This window comes from Podarcis muralis, chromosome 12 (assembly GCF_964188315.1).
Source record: "Podarcis muralis chromosome 12, rPodMur119.hap1.1, whole genome shotgun sequence".
NCBI lineage: Eukaryota > Metazoa > Chordata > Lepidosauria > Squamata > Lacertidae > Podarcis > Podarcis muralis.
Window position 1 is genome coordinate 19,863,820 of NC_135666.1, and position 21,414 is coordinate 19,885,233.

The window sequence follows — 21,414 nt, forward strand, 5'->3', positions numbered from 1 at the left end:
AAGGCAAGTCATTTTTGCTTGACATCTGGGAAGTATTGTGTTTTCCATCTATTCCTTTTACAACAGATTATTTAGAATTGTGTAATGCCCTGGTAGCTATAATAAATGAACTTCCATTATCAACCATGAAAGTTGAGGAATACAGTGATAAATCCAGAGAATCTATACCAGTGAAAATGCAGAAGGAGCAGTATTGGTGATCTATTCACATTTATATTGAACAAGAGAGTGAGTGTAATTGATTGTCATCTTGCAGTTCCTATTTCCCTCTGCAGATTGTTTAGTAGTTGAGTCCTATAGTCATAATAATTTAACAGACCTTAGCAGCTGCAGCTATTTCATGTGGAGACTACATATTATATTCTTACATGGGTTCAATAGTATAAATTAAAATGTCTGCAAGAGTCTGACAATTGCTTTCACTTACAAGAATGCTGGCACTCAGGGATTTTTTTTTTTTTTTTTACAATTTCATGAAAATCCATTTATTGTCTTGAACAAATTGCACAAGATTTGAAACCTTATTTAATTTAATCTACTAACTGAGTATAATTTTTCTATCATTTGGAATGCATAAAAGCTTGGCAGGGGGAGGAGGCTGAGGGGTTTCAGTGGGAAGGAGGTATAAGGAAGTCCATTACATAGTGTGGAGGCTTCTTTGAACCAAAGCAGGGGGTTGTAAAATTTATTTGTTTAAACTTTCTTACAACTGCCTACATTATTGCAGGTTAGTAAAACTGGAGCGGAAGGTGCTGTGCTAGATGAAGCTAAGAACATCAACAAGTCTTTATCCGCTCTTGGAAATGTAATTTCTGCTTTAGCTGAAAACAGTGTAAGTGTATTTCTATTCTGAAAACATTTGATGAAATTACTCATCAGGGGATGAGCACAGTGCATATCTGAAGAAGTTTAGCAGATTAAGTGTTCAGTGATGTTGTAGTTGTTAAATACACAGCAGCATTTATGTGACATGGGCCACATTTGCATGTAATGCTAGGCCATGGTTTAGCACTAAGCAGAAGTGCCTGAATGAGTCTGAGCAGTGTGTCAGACTTGGACACTTCCTCCTCCCCTTTGTCCCTTGAAGAAGGCCATAAGGAGGACTTAGCAAAGTTAAGTTTCACTTTTATGGCATTTGAACCATAGATCCTAGTTTCAAAAGTTATGGTTAGTTTAGCAAGCCAGCCTTAGAACCTATGGTTTGAAGTTGGCTTGAAATGAAACCAGGGTTTGTTTTAAACCAGGACCTCTGGCCTGAATTTAAAACTAAACTAGGACCCTTTAAAAGTGAAGCTAAACTCTGATGTTCCACTTTCACAGGGCTTTGAAGAAAAGTGTGTAAGTTCAATGTTTCACTCAAGTAGGCTCGTCCACATAGTGCCAAACCATGGTTTAGTATTACGGGCGAATCAACCATATGTATACTGTATTGACCAAAAATATACTATATAGAAGTTCAGGCTTTCTTGGTTAATGAACATAAAAATATTAGGTACTGCTTTAGCTTTACAAAGCAAAATGCATATGTAGAAACTTAGTTAATAAAATAGTTCAATAAATCACATTAAGGCCATCTTTCTTTCTTTTTTGTTATTTGCAGAATTATGTTCCATATCGTGATAGTAAAATGACCAGAATCCTTCAAGATTCATTAGGTGGCAACTGTAGAACCACAATTGTTATTTGCTGCTCTCCATCATCTTATAATGAATCTGAAACAAAATCTACCCTGTTGTTTGGTCAAAGGTGAGTAATGAGGTTAAAACTAACTTCTAGAGCACAGTCCAAAGTGCGAACCCATGGAAACAAACTGTAGACTTCCCACAAAGTTCTAGTAATCTGTTGTTCATAATGATTGTCCATGTGCATGCTATATACACTCACACATCAATTTATTTGTATGCTGCCTTTCCATATGCTCAAGGTGGCTTACAGAGTGAAAAAATACATAACTACAAACATAACAAAGGTAGCCATAAATAATAAAAGATCAAAAAGTGCACAACCAAATTGAACCATTTCCACATAAATAAAAATATCTAAAATAAAGGTACAAAAAACAAACATCAGCAACCCATCCCCCACAATCCCCCCCCAAATACAACACCCCAGCCCAATAATCTGTTCAGCAGCCTCAGCTTTTGTAGCTGAAGTCAGGGGCCCTCCCTCCCAGTCCAAGTGTAAAAGGCCAGCAGGTCTTCCACAGCCAATATGCTATTGAAAGCAAGCAATGCTTTGCTTAATATAAGTCACTATAGAGCTCTACAAATGGATTGATGATGTGCTTTCTGGAATATATTATTGGAGATTGATGCATTATTGCCCTGCAGAGTCATTGTTGACATTGTTTGATTTGCTGAGTTGGTGTCTGGACTCATTAATGGTCTGGATGAGTCAACAAACTGCTGTTCAGTTTGGGACACTTAGTGGACAGTTCCTCTGTTCAGATGGGTGAAATGTATCATGTTCAAGATGGGGTTACGATCTTATAGAAGGAGCAGATGTGCAGTTTGGGGTACTCTTGGATCCAACACTGTCTTTGCAGGCACAAGTGGCTTCAGTGGCATGGAGTGCCTTCTAATTCTGATCGTCTCTTACTCTTATATTGACAGTGATAGCATGACTTCAGTTGTCTATGCTTTGGTAACCTCCAGGTTAGACTTCTGCAGTTCATTGTTTGTGGCACTGTCCTTAAAGATGGCTTAGAGACTACAGCCAGTGCAAAAAGGCATGTCTGCTAGATTTGTAACTGAAGCAAGAAGATGGGAACATATAACACTAGTTCTGGCCTGACTGCATTGGCTGCTAATTCGTTTCCAGGCACAGAACAAAATGCTGGCTTTGACCTTTAACTTAAGCCTTATATAGTTAAAGGCCACTATGCCTATACAGCCACCTCTCTGCATATGAACCTGCCTGGGCCCTGAGATCATTTGATGCCTTCTCTGTGTGCTACCTTTAAAGCAGGTCCAGAGGGTGACTATGAAAGAGTGAGTCTTCTCTGTAGTATGGGGAAGGAATAGGCATTCTCTGTTTATGGGGCAGGAATTCCAGGGGGCCTGCTTGGTGTCAAACCTGTCATCATTATGGTACCAGGCATAAATGTTTTTGCTTCCCCTGGAATTTGGGCAGCACCAATGATAGTATTATTATTCAACTTTTGCTTGATTGTAAATTGCTTCAGAATGTTTTTAGTGGGAAACAATACATTACCCCAAACCTAACCTTAAGCTTATTAACAGCTACAATCTTACTCTTATCTGCAGATAAGTTATAGTTGCAGATAACATTTAAGGTTAATGTGCTTCTGTCTCTGCTTGAATCACACGCAAAATAAACTTGGTGTCTAAATGGTTTTTTCTAAGGAAAGAAAATATAGCAGCTGTATCTGAAATTGTGGGTGGGTGGAATATGGATGATAGTTTAATTACTTAGAAAAGGTCTTTAGGCTGTAGATCAAAGTTTAAATATTCTATACAGAAAAAAATTAATTACCTCGTGAGCTGACTAGTAACCCTGTATTCAGTTAGCATGGCTAACATGTACTTTACCTTTATAGAGCCAAAACTATCAAGAACACAGTGTGTGTCAATGTAGAACTAACTGCAGAGCAATGGAAGAAAAAATATGAAAGGGAAAAGGAGAGAAACAAGACACTTCGCAACACAATACAGTGGCTTGAGAATGAGCTGAATAGATGGCGTAATGGTGAGTTATGTCACAGATCTTCACAGCCATGTTAGCTATACATTATTATAATGTGTGGCAGTAAATTCCACTTTTGGTCACTGTACAGCAAATTAATCTAAAGTCTTGATTGCAAAGCTGGAAAAATCCCAGACCTGTGGGAACTGGAATACTGCAAGATTTTCCCCCAGCTTAGTGTTGAGGCTAAATGTTCTTGTGACAATTGATCAGTTTAAAGATCCTTTACATTAAGGACCTTTAAGTTCTAATAACTTTGTATTTCAAAAACTGCATTCTTTGTGGGGCTAGTCTTGAGATTGGAACAGAAGCTGCAGCTGGGGCAGAACGTGGTGACTTGGTTGCTTGTGGAGACAAAATACTGTCAGCATACAACGCTTTGGCTTGAGGGGACTGTTTTGGCTTGATTTGCGCTGGCTGTCATGTTACTCTGCTACGAGGACAAGTTTAAGGTTTTGGTACTAACATGTGTCTCTTGCACATTCCAAACTCCCCAGAAGCCCACTCCACAGTGTGGAGCTATTCTATGGCTGCTCCTGTTCCATAGAATAGCAATTCTGCCAAGGTACAACAGGTGTCCACTATCTGTACTTTCCCAAAACAGCCAAAGACATTTTTGTTATAACAGGCTTACTAGGTTGTGGCTATGAGTATCTATTTTGTATCGTATTAGCTTTGTTTTGAAAGTATCTGCTACTTTTTGCTGTTTTTATTGTACACTGCTTTGATACAATTAGGTAGACTAGTGTTTAATAAAATCATCATATCCATTGATAATATCAGAGTTGCAGTATTCAACCCAGTGGACTCGTATTTTGTGTCCAAATGTACACAATTTTCAATGAAATTCTCATGCTACCTAAGGTGACCTAATGTTGACTTAGTTTGCAAAGATATTTCAAACAAGAGTGATGATGCATTTGGTAATTTTGTTTTAAAGGAGAGACTGTGCCTGTTGATGAGCAGTTTGACAAAGAAAAGGCTAACTTGGAAGCATTTGCAGTGGATAAGGATATTACTGTTACTAATGAAACTCCAACTGCTACTATTGGAGTGATTGGCAACTTTACTGATGCTGAAAGGAGAAAGTGTGAGGAAGAAATAGCTAAATTATACAAACAGCTAGATGACAAGGTATGTCTTTAAATTTTAATGTACTTTAAACTAAGAACTGCCATACTTTATCAGAAATCAAATTGTTTCATTCAATGTAATTGAGCAGATAGCTATTTCTCTTTGTCAAGAGTAAATTGCCAGCCTAAGATCTGAAATTGATAGTGCAATCCTGTATATGTCTACTTAGCAATAAGCCCTATTGAGTTCAGAGGGATTTGCTGCCAGGCACTGTATTTAGGATTGTAACCTAACTGTATTTTAGCACTTCGTTTCTAAGCATGATCATGTAGAGAGATCGTGAAAATCATGCTAAGGATACAATAAGTTGGCATAAAAAAATACAGTGGCTAAAAGTTAATGAATTGAAAATCATTTTGTCCTCCTTATGGAAAAGTTTTTACCCTCCCAGGTTATTTTGGCTATACCCAATCTTTTGGGCACATACAGTGGCATTCTTGACTCCTGTGGTTTTCTGTTGGTTACAAAACAAAACTTCCATGCCATATCAATCAGTTCAGATTGAAAAGGGGATTGCCATTTGGCACGAGGAGATGCCAAATGCCAAAGACCTCTTGTGCTGAATTATTCACAAAGTGTTTTGGATCTTGACTGTTCTCTCTAAATTTTGTGGCAGGATCAACCCATAACAATCTGTGACACTTTTACTGAATTCTAGAGTGAGCACATTTTTCTTTCTTTAAAAATTCAGGATGAAGAAATCAATCAGCAGAGCCAATTGGTAGAAAAGCTAAAAACACAGATGTTGGATCAGGAAGAGGTGAGTTTTGATCTTTTAGTTAATTGTGCATATTGCAAGAATACAGAGCAAAAAAGTGCAGTGTATATAATTCATTGCTCTTAGGAATAATACTGTTACTGAAATACAAAAAAGTAACTGCTACACTTCAGAAAGGTATGCCATCCTGAGATCAGGCTACTGATTTTAAAAGGGCTTCTGTTATTCTGTATAGTGTCTTCAGGGGCACCACTGTCAATCACAAAATATCAGAGCCTTCCAGGATTTAAAGGAGTAGTCAGTGTCCTTATTGAATTTTGGTGTACGCTGCTTAGTTACAGCCTAAAGGAAATGTGGTGTTTGCTTACCATATTTATGTGCTGCCTGATCACCAAAGCTTTCTATGTGGCCTGCAATAACAGTTAAGAACACAAATGCAAAAATAAAAAGCACTAAATATTCACAGCTGTTAAAACTCCAGAAGTATCCAAGGGGTCTATAAATCATTAAGAGATTGAGAAGTCTGGGAAAATCTAAAGCTCATCACCTGATGCTGGAAAGACCACACAGGAAAGATGGCTGGGGGTCTAATGGTGAAAATGCCGTTCTCTATCAGCCACCTGCTGCACCTCATTTGGGGATCTTTTGAGGACCTTTAGAAGGGCCTCAAAAGTTACAGGTAGGCATAGGTGGGGCTCAACAACAACAAAATTATAAATATCAGCTAATTACATAAAGATTTCTAAATGAGCAAATTGTGATGGTTTTTACAGTCTAGGAAACAACTGCTTAAAAAAACACAACTAACATAACCTTTTGTGTGTAGCTTCTAGCATCTACCAGGCGGGACCAAGACAATATGCAAGCTGAACTAAATCGGCTTCAAGCTGAAAACGATGCCTCTAAGGAGGAGGTAAAAGAAGTTCTCCAAGCCCTTGAGGAGCTGGCTGTCAACTATGATCAAAAGTCTCAGGAAGTGGAAGACAAGGCAAAAGAATATGAGATGCTTAGTGAGGAGCTGAATCAGAAATCGGTAAGAAACCACCTTTTTTTGTTGCCGGTCCAAATGGTTTTATAACTATTAATGAACTGAAACTCTTTTCTCATTGGGCTTTTAAAAAGATAATTACATGCCATATTCTCAATGTTCAAGTTACAATAAGGGATATTCTGACTAAATATCAGGAAGAACTTTCTGACAGTAAAAGCTGCTACACAATGGCTCCCATGACAGGTAGTGGACTCTCCTGCCTTTTTAAACAAAGGTTTGGATGCCCATCTGCCATGGATGATCTAGTTGAGGCTCCTGCGTTACAGGGGGTTGGACTATATGACCTTTTGGGTTCCTTCCAGCTGTACAGTTGTATGATTCTATATTCATACACCATTATTTTCTGACATGATTTTAACACAATTTGATTAAAAAATTGAAGGTTAGCAACTGTAAACAAACATGTACATTTCAAGGTTTGTCATCCTATCTTGAGATCTCCATGTGGTTGGCTCAATGTAAACATGTATAACACAGTGGACTTGCTCTGTCTTGTCTGATTTCCATTCCCTAGCTGTGCAACACACCATAGTATCTGCATCTACCTAGGGCAGCACCAGGAGTAAGTTAGACTCCAACTTCTATCAGCCCCAGCCAGCACGGCCAGTGGTCAGGGATGTTGGAAGTTGTAGTCCAGCAACATTTAGATGACCACAGATTCCCATTTCTGTCCTAGAAGGTTATTGACACTACTCCTACTTATAACACTACAATTTGGAAAGCATGTATTTGTAGAAAAGGTCACTCCTTTTGGTTAAGGATATGCATTCTTCAACTTCCACTGATGTTCTTGAGATTGACAGATATCTTGGTTGACTCTGGTTATTTAAATTGTTTTCTGGGTAAGCATACACATATTCTTATTATTACTGGCATATGTTATTTATTTGATCCACACTTCTCTCACTCCAGGTAACTTTAGCTAGTATAGATACAGAACTTCAGAAACTTAAAGAAATGACCAATCACCAGAAAAAACGAGCAACAGAAATGATGGCATCTCTTCTAAAAGATCTTGCAGAAATAGGAATTGCTGTGGGAAATAATGATGTGAAGGTAAGTTGAGCTATATTATATTCTCCTGAGATATTTTTTTTTAAAAATGTTATATAGGTAAATTAAGCATGTGCTTCCTTGTCCCTTCTGTACCATTCAAGCATTTAAAACAACCGTGACAGTGTCCGTGAGTGTTTGTTGTGTAGCTGGTGCTTACAATTAATAAAGAATGGCTGTCTTGGGCTCCTCTTCTGTAAAATTGTACTGACTTTGATTAATTTGCAAGCAAATATTTGAAGCAGGGTATTTGGGAAAGATTGGGTGGGTGGGTGGGTGGCTTGCTTGCTTGCTTGCTTGCTTACTTAGTTGTGGCAGCAGCAGTTTCTTTGAACCAGACTCCTCACAGGAACAGATTCCTGGAAGCATATAACTCAACTGCTGAGGGAGCTGCACTGGTTGCTGACTTGCTACTTGGTCTGCTTCAGGGTTCATGAACCCTTAAATAATTTGGCCCAAAGTACATTGAGGGTCATTAAAAACCTGATTGGGCACTTCTGGTGGTTCTCCACACCCCATAGAGACTAAGCATTTAGTGTGTGGCAGGCCCTGCCCTGTGGAGCTCACTGCCTATAGAAGTTTGGCAAGAACTGCTCCTGCCTTTTCTGTTTATACAGACCTTCACGATACGCAAAAATAGTGCACATTTGTTGTGATGAGGGGTGTCATTTTGTCACAATCCTAGTTTAAAGCAGATCTTTATACAGGTAAGTCATCTGGCATGCACATAGATCTAGTTGCTAAATAATATATTGAACTGTGAATGTGTCACATGATTTTCTAATATTAAAAATGTTTTGAACTGAAAACTTGTTCCTTCTCAGCAACCAGAAGGAACTGGCATGATAGATGAGGAATTCACAGTTGCAAGGCTCTACATCAGTAAAATGAAATCTGAAGTGAAAACTATGGTAAAACGGTGTAAGCAGTTAGAAAGTACACAGACGGAGAGCAATAAGAAAATGGAAGAAAATGAAAAAGAGCTAGCGGCCTGTCAGCTCCGTATCTCACAGGTAAATGAAATGGTTTGGCTCTGACAGTTAATGTCATTTTTGCTTCTTGATTCCAATCTTAGCTATGTGTTTTATAAGTAAGTAAAAGTGCACTTCTTAAATTATAATCATCACGTGGAACCTACAACAAAATGTACTGTTGTGAAGTGTTGTTGTTCAGAAGTTCAGCTGCTCCGTTCCATTCCCCCTTCCCTGTTCCCCTTCAGCAGTCAGTCCTCATGGAGCTATTTTTGAGGTTTTCCTAAACATTTTTTTGTACTTCTGCAAGCCCCAAATCTCCTGATACCTCCCTCTTGTGTGTGAGTTATCCCATTTTAGTTGCCGAAACAATGACTGTCACAGCCTCAACACTGGAAATAATAGGAATTGTTTTTTGCTTGACCAATAAGCATTAGAGTGAACTGATTAATATAAGCAGTTCACTTTGCTTTCATATATTTTCTACAATATGCATGACTAATTTGGGCTACAACATTTCAACAGCTTTTCAGGATGAGTTTTGAAATTTATATCTAGTGACCGGATGCTTATAGGTACTAGTTTTCCATCTTGGATGCAAAGGTTTGCTGATATAGTGGGTCTCATGCTTAGTATACAAAGGCAAGAGGTATATCAGATGCAAACTACTTACAACACATGCAGTCAATATCAAAACCACTGGTCAACTTCAAAAGGCAGCTAGAAGTCAACTGTGTCAGGAACAGGCTTTCATATTTTGGGCAATGTATAGGATTTTGCTACCATGTCAGCCCACATCATGTAAAGAACATTTACTCTTGAAGCTTTTAATATTGAAGCAAGCTAGTTGTACCTTAAATGTTAGTGGAGATAGAGAAATTGATCAAACTTCATTATTTTGGAGAAATGACTGCAGCTTGTGGTACGCAGTTCCATATATAGTACTTCAGTATGTGCTTCTACATATATCTATCCTAGTCTTGCAATGTAACTGTGAAGTTCACAAGCTGTTTAAGTTTATTTTCACATGTAGCTTCTATAATTTCAATTCTTGTTTTCACCCTGAAAGCATGAAGCCAAGATCAAGTCACTTACAGAGTACCTTCAGAATGTGGAACAGAAGAAAAGACAGCTTGAAGAGTCTGTAGATTCGCTTAATGATGAGCTAGTCGAACTTCGAGCACAAGGTATTAATTGCTTTACTATATGCTTAATGTTTAAGGAGCATGAACTGTGAACTGGTCTTCAGCAAGCTGTTTGTCTCACACTTCTGTAATATGGGGAAGATACTAAGAAATATGTCGTGTATGTAAGGGTTAAATGTACCTGTGAAGTGTTTTGATCACTTATGAAAAGGGTTCTGTAAAAACGTTATGTTGCTAAGTTATGCTTGCTTGAGAGCTTCCTAGAGGCATCAACTTGGCTATAATTGGAATTGGGATACCTGACAAGATAGGTCACTGGTCTGATCCTGTACAGTTGTTATGTTCTTACTTCTGTAAGGTGCATAATATTTTAGGTTTGGCATGCTATGATCTTGCAACAGTATGAGGTTGTGAATCCAGTAAATTTGTCTGTGTCCTCTAACTAAATGCTCTTTTCTTCACTAGAAAAAGTTCATGAAATGGAGAAGGAGCATCTAAACAAGGTTCAAACAGCAAATGAAGTCAAGGCAAGTAAACTTCGGATATGTCTTAATCAATAATTCAAAATTAGTTTCTTCAAAAATGCAATCACTTATGATGATGTAACATCAGAATATTTTGTTCTTTAGCAAGCTGTTGAGCAGCAGATTCAAAGTCACCGTGAGACTCATCAGAAGCAGATTAGCAGCCTCAGAGATGAGGTTGAGGCGAAGGAGAAACTAATTACTGAACTGCAAGAGTAAGTTTTGCAACTACTGCATGTGTCTTTGTGGGAGGGCAGAGAACAGCTTTTTCAAAAATAAACTTCTAACGGTGCAGTCCTTACTATGTGTATTCAGAAGTAAATTGAATTCAGATGGACTTTCAGATAAATGGGGTTAGGATTGCAGCCTAAGTCTTATAAATGTGTTATTCACTTTCATTTATTTACATAAAAATCCAGCCTGTGTTCAGGCATGCAGTGTACCTCAGCAAGAATAGAAATATCCTTATTTTATGTATCTGTAAGCCTTGGTTCATGGGACGCGGGTGGCGCTGTGGGTTAAAGCCTCAGCGCCTAGGACTTGCCGATCGCATGGTCGGCGGTTCGAATCCCTGCGGCGGGGTGCGCTCCCGCTGCTCGGTCCCAGCGCCTGCCAACCTAGCAGTTCGAAAGCACCCCCGGGTGCAAGTAGATAAATAGGGACCGCTTACTAGCGGGAAGGTAAACAGCGTTCCGTGTGCTGCGCTGGCTCGCCAGATGCAGCTTGTCACGCTGGCCACGTGACCCGGAAGTGTCTTCGGACAGCGCTGGCCCCCGGCCTATAGAGTGAGATGGGCGCACAACCCTAGAGTCTGGCAAGACTGGCCCGTACGGGCAGGGGTACCTTTACCTTTACCTAAGCCTTGGTTCATGGCTCATTTTGCACCTTTCTTTCCTAATGAGATGGGAGCTTAATGTTAGTGCCAAAAATGTAAAATTCATTCCAGTATTGACATAGTGTTTTTAGAAAGGCTTTATTTTGAGGGTTTCTAAATTTGGCTATCAGTTCTAGAATTGTTTGTCAATTCTAATGGTACACTGTGGGTTCCAACGGAATTTTTAATCTGATCCCATCCCAGTCTAATGTGCATGTTTTGGCAACTAATAGTATGTCACAAGATTGAAGTGCTGGTTTTGTGGAAATCTCTCACATCATAATTACATGTTTTTTATTCTGTGTTAGTCAAAATCAGAAGATGATGCTTGAGCAGGAACGACTCAGAATTGAACATGATAAACTGAAAGCTACCGATCAAGATAAAAGCAGGAAACTGCATGAACTAACGTAAGTAAGAACAATAATGTGGACAACCTGGTTGGTCAAATCAAACTTTGATGTGTGGACACAGTGTATTCATTCTGGCATAATGTTTTGAGCAGAAAGGTTCCATAATGTTTGCCCATGTAATTTACCTATGAATGAACATTAGCAACTTTTAGAAAGGTATTTTAAAAAAATAAAAGCTAATTAGGAAGTCTGATGCAACCCTGTAATAGCATCTGTTCTCAAAAATCAAGAGCTGTTAGATGCAGATTTGGATCTTAGATCAATATTTACTGAAATGAAATTGGAAGGATAGGGTAGTCTAAAGTTTTAAATATGGACATGCTTGAAGCATAGATAGAGGCTATATAAGTTGTATAATGCAATATCTGTCTTTCAAAATCCCATTAATCTTAGTATATAGACAGTTTATAGTATGCATTTGCAACATTCTGTATTTAGAAGTTTCTTTTCATAGTTTTCCCCTGTCCTGTGTAAAGATAGATGTAATATTGTGTTTGATGAGCTCAGCATATTAATAAATTATATATGAAGAGTTAGAGGAAGGAAGTGAAAGAGGCACATCTAATATTTACTCTCCACTTCCATGTTTATAAAGTGACCAAGAAGGTTAATTCCATTTCAGCCACTTTCACATGCTTTGCTCAGCATTTGAAGCATTCCCAAAACTAAAATAAAAGTTCATTTCCCCAATAAGCCTTCTTCCTCCTGAGCTAACAGGTTAGTTGGCTTTTACAAATGTACTCTTTGTTTGAAGCATAATTGGTCAGACAGTTTTGAATCACATTACAAATATTTTTCATCTTACACGTATATCTTACTTGCACAATCACAACTTTGCACAGTTTGGGGGAGAAATAAATAAATAAATGGAGAGCTGAGGAAATGCACTCTCCATTTATTTATTTATTTACACACACACACACACTTGCGCAAAGCTGTGACTGTGGGTTTATCTGGCTCTTGGAAAGTGGCACAAGGGCTTTGGCAGCATTCTAGATCCCTCCTACCTCTTTGCAAAGATGGGCAAGCACTTCCTAGGCTTTGAGAAGGAGGTGATGTCTCTGGCAAGGCCCTCATGCCTCTTTCCTGAAGCCAATCAAGCAGCCCTCCATCGTGTGTGTGTGTGTGTGTGTGTGTGTGTGTGTGAGAGAGAGAGAGAGAGAGAGAGAGATATTCAGGGGTTCTGGGCTTTACATGGTTTTGCATATATTTGTGGACCCCCAGAACTGAACCCTCACATAAGATGCAAGTTGCCTGCCTGTTACATTGTGCATTATCAACACCACATGTTAAAATACAGTGGGTATACTCTGTTCCTCTTTTGGTTGTGGCCTCCAAATTATTGAGACTTACTTCAACCCAGCACTTCTGGGCTTCAGAATGTGGGCAGAGATTGTTTGTCCAATTGAAGTTTTATTTTATACTTCTGTTTTTAAAAGTGGAAGCAGCTGTCTATGTGTGATGTTTCATCCTTCTTAGATGCTTTAAACTATTCTACTTAGGGCTAGATATGGGAAGAATAGTAGGTAATACATTTTTGTTCACTTTAGGGTTATGCAAGATAGGCGAGAACAAGCAAGACAAGACTTGAAAGGCTTAGAAGAGACTGTGGTAAGCTAAATATTCAGAAAGTATCTTTCAGATTCTTGAATTTATCACCTAAAAATGCTACAGTTTGCCATCTTTCTGTTCCTAGGCAAAAGAACTTCAGACCCTGCACAATCTTAGGAAACTCTTCGTTCAAGATTTGGCTACCAGAGTTAAGAAGGTAATGCCCAGTTCTTCATTTTAGAAACTATTGCTATTTTTTGTGCTAATTCCTTGGGGATCGAAACTCAGATTGCCTATCTTATCGCCATAGAGTGCAGAGATTGACTCAGATGACACAGGGGGCAGTGCTGCCCAGAAACAGAAGATTTCCTTTCTTGAGAATAATCTTGAACAGCTCACAAAAGTCCACAAACAGGTAAACTGAAATATATTCTTATATCTGATCTATTTCCATGGCTTTATAAAAGCTTATCTATGCTGTACATACTGAAGTTCTTTGGCTCACACGTTTTATCTCTTAAAGTTGCCACACGTTGCCCTACTCAAGTAAACATGCTACTGAGTAAAAATCAAGAACTCTTTGGCCAAATTTAACTACCTTGATTGCCATGCTTTCTTTCATATGACTTGCCAACATCCTACTACATCTAGTCATGCAGGAGAAGAGGGCTTAAAAAGGTAAAGGACCCTTGACAGTTAAGTCCAGTCGCAAATGACTCTGGGGTTGCGGCGCTCATGTTGCTTTACTGGCCGAGGGAGCCGACGTTTGTTCACAGACAGTTTTTCCGGGTCATGTGGGCAGCATGACTAAGCCGCTTCTAGCAAAACCAGAGCAGCGCACTGAAACTGCTAGGTTGGCAGGAGCTGGGACTGAGCAACGGGAGTTCACCCCGTTGTGGGGATTCAAACCGCCGACCTTCCGATCGGCAAGCCCTAGGCTCAGTGGTTTAGACCACAGCGCCACTTGCGTCCCTAGAGAATCCCAAGGAAACATTGCATCAATTAGTTGCACCCATGCCTCTCAAGGAGGCTATTACTATGGAAAATTTAGGTAGGGGTTAGCTCTGAGAAAATATTTTATTTTTATTCTGGATACTTTAACTTTACCTGCAATTCTTTGTTAGTTAAAGTGCTGTTCAAAGTAACTATGGAGTGAAAGGATTTGCAAAGGCTTTAATTCCCGCAGTCCAGATTTAACATAGCTCTATATGAAACATATATTTCTACCCACAGCTGGTACGTGATAATGCAGATCTTCGCTGTGAGCTTCCGAAACTGGAGAAACGACTTAGAGCTACAGCTGAACGAGTTAAAGCTTTGGAGTCAGCACTAAAGGAAGCCAAAGAGAATGCATCTCGTGATCGCAAACGTTACCAACAGGAAGTAGATCGTATTAAGGAAGCTGTGAGGTCAAAGAACATGATCAGAAAGGCACATTCTGCGCAGATTGGTTAGTAGATAAAATGGGAGCATTAACAGTGCTGATATGACATGAATTCAATTATTGATCCCTTGTTCTTGGGTCACTTAGTGCTACACCTGGATCTTAGAATGGTGGTAGATCACTTGCATATCCATAAATTCTATTGATTTGTCCATTGACCCGATTATCTGAAGTTGTTACTTGTATATTCTGGAAATTAGGATATCAGTTGCTTGAAGTAGTACAATTTGGGATTTAGATACTTCTGAAGTGCAAGCACATGTTAACAATGAAACTTTCACAAGCTTAATATGTGAGGGTTGTTGATCTTGTTAGTAAAGCAACTATAATAAGTTTTGTTATAGCTTTGTATATGCATATTCCACCTTTCAGAATAGAAATATTTCTACAGATAAAATCAAAATACTTTAATCAAATCACTATGGAGCGGTATCAAAAAATAACAAATTGGGATGCTTACTACAGGACATAAAATTTGTAACTTGTATTCTTGCACAGTTATGGAATGGGTATGATAGTTTCAGAATTTCATCATGGTTTTTTGTAGGAGCAAGAAATATTTATATATCTAGGGTGGAATTCAACATTATTATGAGCATTCTATCCATGCAGACATGCAGCTTGCCAGCCAGGTTAATTCGCCCCTCCTCCCCCAGTGCACTGTTTTGAAGGTTCTTCTGACCCCTCTGAGCCAATTGCAGGGCACACAGTAGGAGGAGAGGGATGGGAAAGTCCCATTGAGCAAGCAGGCATCCTTGCACAGGGCTTCTGCTGAAAGGGCACGTTAGGTGATTCCTGCCCTGAGAACCAATTTTTTTAGAAAACTTGCTTAGAAGGCAGCATAGTAAATATTAGTAACAATAAGAGTTGCAAAATCTTTGGCTCCTTAAAGGTGTTAACGCATTCATTGGCAAAAACTTGCACTGATTTGAGTCTGCTTGGTCAAATATATGAAATAACCATGATGCACAAAAGTTTGTACCATAATAACTTTTGGTCATTAAGTTACTACAAGACTAAGTTTTCAGCAAAAACAACAAACATGCATATTCCTTTGGAAATAACAATGAAGTATCAATAAAGCAGCACAGCTGAATTGTTAAAAAACTTTACTTGGCTTTACCTTTAACATTTGCATTTGTTTCATGCAGCTAAACCTATTCGCCCTGGTCAGCATCCAGCAGCTTCTCCGACTCATCCAAGTGCAATTCGTGGTGGAGGTGCTTTTACTCAAAACAGCCAGCCAGTGGCCCTACGTGGAGGCGGAGCGCGGCAGGAGAAGGCATGAATTTACATTATCAAGGTTGGCAGTTAACTATTCCGTTTAATATCCTGTCTTCAGTTTAAAATGTTTGGCAGTTTCAAGGAAAATAGGGAATATGATTGTTTAAATACAGTGTTGGATAAGATTTCAGGTCCATATGAGTATTTGTGATTAGGGGCAACTTCAGTTGAACAAGTACGCTGTGTGAAACTACCGTATTTTTCGCTCCATAAGACGCACTTTTTTCCTAAGTAAGGGGAAATGTCTGTGCGTCTTATGGAGCGAATTCGTGGTCCCTGGAGCCGAATTGCCCAGGGGCGAGAAGCAGATGGTGTTTTTGTTTTTTTTTAGAAAAGAGGGAAGGGGGTGTTGAAACGAAGCCACTGATCGGCAAGCGATCAGGAGGGAGATAAGGCTGCAGGTAAAGGAGGCTGCCGGGGGAGGGGGGGAGGTAAAGACAGCGAACTTGCAAGGAGAGGAGGCAGGAATACTAAAACAAGCAATGAGGAGAGAAATTAGAAGAAAACGAGGAGCAAAAAACTGCTCTAGCTAAGGAAAAGACTTTAAGGCAAACAAGAGGGAAGGGGGTGTTGAAATGAAGCCGCTGAGCAGCTGATCAGCAAGTGATCAGGAGGGAGATAAGGGACGCTAGCTATAAAGGAGGCTTCCTGGGAGTGGGGAGGTAAAAGCACATGGATCCTCAGGATTTTTGCATTGGGTCACCCCAAATTCACCAGCAGATCACATAGCATGTCCATGGCTACAGTCTGCACCAAAAAAATCATGCATCCACTGTTTCGTGGGGCCACAATGGTGCAAAAACGTGGTTACAAAGCACAGGTCCACAGGGATTCTCAGAATTTTTGCATTGGGCTACCCCCAACTCACCGTCAAATCACATATGTCTGAGGCCACAGCATGAACCTCAAAAATCATACATCCACTGTTTCGTTCAGAATATTTATTTTCTTGTTTTCCTTCTCTAGGTGTGTCTTATGGTCAGGTGCGTCTTATGGAGCGTAAAAACAGTAATTAGTTCAGAACCAGATAGGTTCCAGAATAGCTTACCATGTTCCAAACTCCCCCCCCCCCCCAAATTAGCTGCCTCCAAATTAAAGTTCATAAACTGAGGAACAATCTAAAGAAAGACCAGAATTAATGGGTTTTAAGGAAGACAGAGTTGAGATTGGAAGATTAATTGCAAAGAAACCAGGGGAGTAAGATGTAAAGGTAGTGATAAATATAAGGAGTTAATTTAAAATGATTGCTAAACAAGTTAGCATTTAGAAAAACATTGATACCTTAATTCTGTATTAGATCTGGTACAGCATCTTCTACTGAAATTGTGGCACAAACTTAAATGGTGACTAGTTTTCAGTGAGTAAATGTAGATGAAAACAATTGTGTAAATCTCACAATTTTTAGAGTAAAATAAAATTATGAACATTTTGTTCACTTATTTTCCTATGTATGCATAAGTTTCTTTGGCTTTTTCTAGATGCTGAAAGCTACACAGCATGAAGAGGATTGGATATTGCGCAATGAGAGTCATTCCGTGACAGTGACGTCTATCTGTCTGTCCCTGGGGATTGTAGGATTATTTTTTTGAAAATTGTATAAACTTATACTGGTCTGTACAGCTCTCCTCATTCTACAAATTTGGCTAATTGACTCCAAACAAAACTAGGAAAAACTTTCTTCTTGGGAAATTGACGTGTAACTTAAAACGTAGCTCTTTTCATTACCTGATCTGTCTTTCACGTCTTAAATTTAGTCTGCACTGTGCCAAGTTGAATGTATGTTAAGCAACATCTTAGTTAAAATTTCCTAGCTTAATTTATGTATATTTAATGGTCTTAGGGATTGTGGAACAATGTTGAAGTAAAGTTTTAATTTTACCACTTTTAATAACACTACTTGACCCACTCTTGAATTAGAGCAGCACTGTACATTAAGTTTGCCTGGATGGCTGTATAGAGCATAAGACTAAAATTATGTGTACAGTTTGCAATTACTGAGGTGTGCTTATGACGACTGCCCTTAGGCACTGAAGTCTCTCAAAAAAACGTGGATTGAAAATTTTCCTTTTTTGACGAGGCTGCTTAACTGTTTGATTAAATCTGTTATCAGGTTAATGAGTTAATACTGTATAACAAGTAGTAAATGTAAGTTTACATGGAAAGACTTTGGCAATGACTTTTCATCTGTCCTGTTCCTGATTATACCCAGAATAGTGTGATGAGGTGAAAACATTCTGCTTCATCTTGATAAGCCTGTTAATTGGTCACCAGAACTGGATAAATTTGGTTAACTTTTCCAGTGAGAAATTGGGGCACTGTAGAACCCCTTGTATTATCAGTGTATCATATTTCATTCAAACCACAAATTTGACTTTAAGAGAATGAATTGATTGAATAAGTGGAACCAAGTGAATAAAGGGGGGAAAGAAAGTGCATAAAATGGCCAGAAATGTAGGATGGATATGGAAATTGTGCTACACTGAAACTGTACTGTAACTTATTTGTAAATCTAGAGTTCTGTAAATGTGTTTTTCTCTAGCAATCCTGTTGGACATCATTATCATCATCATTACTTTTGCAAAGTTTTGAGACCAAGTTTAAAGTTTTGCCCCGCAAGAAGCACTTGAAACGACATGCCACAAAATTCAAAAGAACACCTTTGACAGGGAAGTTACTGTTTAATATTGTCCAAAGGCTTTGAAAGGTTTTCTCATTACAGTCACTTGACTGGTAGGAAGTGAAAGAAAATGCTTTCCAACAGTTGAGAGATTTTGAATAACTGCTTTTCCAGAGTAAGTTGATGCCAGTTTTATATTATACTGAAGTACATTCACAGGCACTTGCCGGGGGGCGGGGTAGGTCTTCTGTAGAACCTTATGACTATCTTTTGTACAAATTGAAATATTTGTATTAAGACGGAGCCTAGTAATAGAAAAAATTGACTGACCCCCCCCCCCCCCGAATACCTTAAGTTCTGATTAGTGTCTTTTTTTAATGCATTTATTTTAGAGACGGGGGTTTTCTTTTCTTTTTTAATCAGCCAGACCCTTGTTAGTTTGGAATTGTCATAAGATAAACCTTTATTTTGTGCTTGAATTAAACACTCCAAACTGAAAAGATGAAATAAGAGGGGACTTGTATAAAGGGAAAATGGTGGAGAAGGAATCTCTGTTAAGTGCTTGAAGTTGTGTTTTCAGTTGCATTGGCCTATGTCAGTTTCTCAACTATAGCCGTACAATTTCAGTCTGGATTCAGTTTACACAGTTCAATCTGGTTTCCTGGCAGTTACTCAAATGAAGCAGGATATTTTCTCATGGCTGTTTACGTTAGTTTCATTCCTGTAAGTAATGTATCACGGGTTTTGGTGCTGACATGGCTGTGTAATTAAACAGTTAAATAAACTGTAACTAGCATGTAGCTCAACATGTACATCCTTTTTATACCTAAGCTTTTTTATTTTAACCTTTTATGAAGTTTACCAAGAACTGCAACTTAAACTTTCAAAAGGACTCCTATGTTCTTTGGCTCTCCTATGGTAGGTTGCATGGACAGGACAATTTTTTGGTTTTGTAAATTTAGAATCTTCAATCTGCAATAGAATTTTAAATGCGTTACTGTTCCAATTTACAGTTCTTGAATTTTTATTCCTCTAGGCTATTTTTTTAAAAAAATGGCTTAGCACAGGAATTGAATGACACATGAAAGAAGACTATTTATTCATGGAGATAAACTAAATTATTTGCATAACATTACTGATTAACTACTTTAAATTAGACCTGAAATGACAAGAGTCTGCCTGTGGCAAGGATCTGCCACTGAATAAACAGTTATGTATTCTCAATGCATGAGAATGCATTTAAGAATAACTGGTTTGGAGAAGATGCCATATAGTTTTAACTACCTGCATGCTGTAAATGTTTTTGTGTTTAAATAAAGAAAATCTTTGAATTTTAGTGAACTTCATTGAGACCTATATAACCTTTTAAGGTCGTAGCCATCGGATGATGACGTTTTTTCTACCTATGTATCTCCATATATTGTACTGAGGTTCTATACTGAGCATGGGCATTTTGGAAGGGGGCTTCATCAGTCAGCTCACAATTTTCCCATTAAAGGCCAATTTATACACTATGGGTTTTTCCCCATAGGAAGAAGGACTCAACCTTAGATGTCTGTGTATACCATTTCAACATGGATACATCCCACCCTTGCAAGCTGCCTGGATGATAATGTATTGCATGGATACTTCATATTGATACATGTATTCTGTTGTGTATGCAGGGATGTCAACCTGAAACCCAGTCCTTGTCCCTTCCATGTGCATGCCCAGATCATGCGTGAACCAGCTGGGGAAGTGAAGTCCTACATTCTTAATCTCATCTTGCCAGTGTAATAATTGCATTTAAATATCCTTTATTTTTATAATTAAAAAGTCAGCCTCAGGCCTGATTAAGACCTTACACAAGTCAGCCTAGATAGCTTTGTCAGAATAGCTTGAAGGGGAGTAATGTAGATTGCTGTAGAAGAAGCGTGCTTTTGGCTGGCTCTGGTGTCCTACTTTTTTTACTTTGGAAAGCTGACTTCCACACCAAAAAAAGACTCATGCTTTGTTTGCTAGTCAACCTGTACATTTTAGTGTGTACCCTTCTTCCAACTGTATCCAAATATGTTTAAACCTCATTTCCAGATAATGTGGTAGAACCGATGGCTTACGTCCTAACCAACTGGCTGGGTGAAAAGATATGAATTCATCTAAAAATATTCGCCACTAGGGGGTGCAACAATCACTTCTATTAACAATCTGGAAATCTTTGAGCCTAATTTACTGAAAAGCAGGAAGGTGAGGAATGGCAGCATAAATGTTGCTTTCTACTTCAGTGTGAAGAGAAACCAGCCTGAAGACATGCATTTTATAATGTGCAAATGGTCAGCGATTAGATGCTTCAGGAATCTTTTGGTGTCTTACCCATTTGTGCATCACAAGGACATGTCTGCAATTGTTCTTTGCTCCTTGCAAAGTAAGGTGGGAAGTGATTTTTTGCAGTAACGAATGGGATGTTTTATCAGATTTGGAGTAGGAGCAGCCAGGTGATAATTTTTGCAGTGGCCGTTGGACTCTGATTTCATTGCCAAGTAGGAATAAGTACTGTATTTTTCCATGTATAAGACGAGGTTTTTTGCTTTAAAAATTAGTAAAAAATTGGGGGTCGTCTTGTATATGGAACATGGGCATCTGGGGGAATTTTTAAAATATTTAAGTTTGGCTTGGGCAGGCTGAGGCGATCCCTCCTGCTGCCATCCCCTCCTTTCTCCCCCTCCCCCCCGGGCTGCATGCTGGCGACTGGCTCTCCTCCGGAAGCCCCCACTGGCTTGACCACTGGATCGAGAGCAGCTGCCACCGCTGAGAGCTGCCTCAGCTCAGTGGCGTAGCGTGGGTTGTCAGCACCCGGGGCAAGGCAAGTAATTTGCGCCCCCTAACCCGTGGATTTGCGCCCCCTAACCTGTGGATTTGCCCTAACCCCAGATGTTGCACCCGGTGCGGCCGGC

At 39.1% G+C, this 21,414-nt stretch overlaps 1 protein-coding gene across 1 annotated transcript in view; it reads left to right on the forward strand.

Annotated features, from left to right (window-relative positions):
* KIF5B (kinesin family member 5B) overlaps positions 1–19,820 on the forward strand; it is a 35,428-nt gene extending 15,608 nt beyond the window's left edge. Inside the window, exons 9-26 of the mRNA XM_028749883.2 lie at positions 728–832; positions 1,601–1,746; positions 3,560–3,708; positions 4,646–4,839; positions 5,531–5,599; positions 6,384–6,590; positions 7,521–7,664; positions 8,486–8,674; positions 9,702–9,819; positions 10,243–10,304; positions 10,407–10,516; positions 11,484–11,585; positions 13,139–13,199; positions 13,285–13,356; positions 13,450–13,554; positions 14,373–14,589; positions 15,735–15,886; positions 17,346–19,820. Of these exons, the coding sequence (XP_028605716.1) occupies positions 728–832; positions 1,601–1,746; positions 3,560–3,708; positions 4,646–4,839; positions 5,531–5,599; positions 6,384–6,590; positions 7,521–7,664; positions 8,486–8,674; positions 9,702–9,819; positions 10,243–10,304; positions 10,407–10,516; positions 11,484–11,585; positions 13,139–13,199; positions 13,285–13,356; positions 13,450–13,554; positions 14,373–14,589; positions 15,735–15,871 (2,187 nt within the window). The 3' untranslated portion in view covers positions 15,872–15,886; positions 17,346–19,820. The remainder of the gene's footprint in view (positions 1–727; positions 833–1,600; positions 1,747–3,559; positions 3,709–4,645; positions 4,840–5,530; positions 5,600–6,383; positions 6,591–7,520; positions 7,665–8,485; positions 8,675–9,701; positions 9,820–10,242; positions 10,305–10,406; positions 10,517–11,483; positions 11,586–13,138; positions 13,200–13,284; positions 13,357–13,449; positions 13,555–14,372; positions 14,590–15,734; positions 15,887–17,345) is intronic.
* The last annotated feature ends 1,594 nt before the right edge of the window (positions 19,821–21,414 follow it).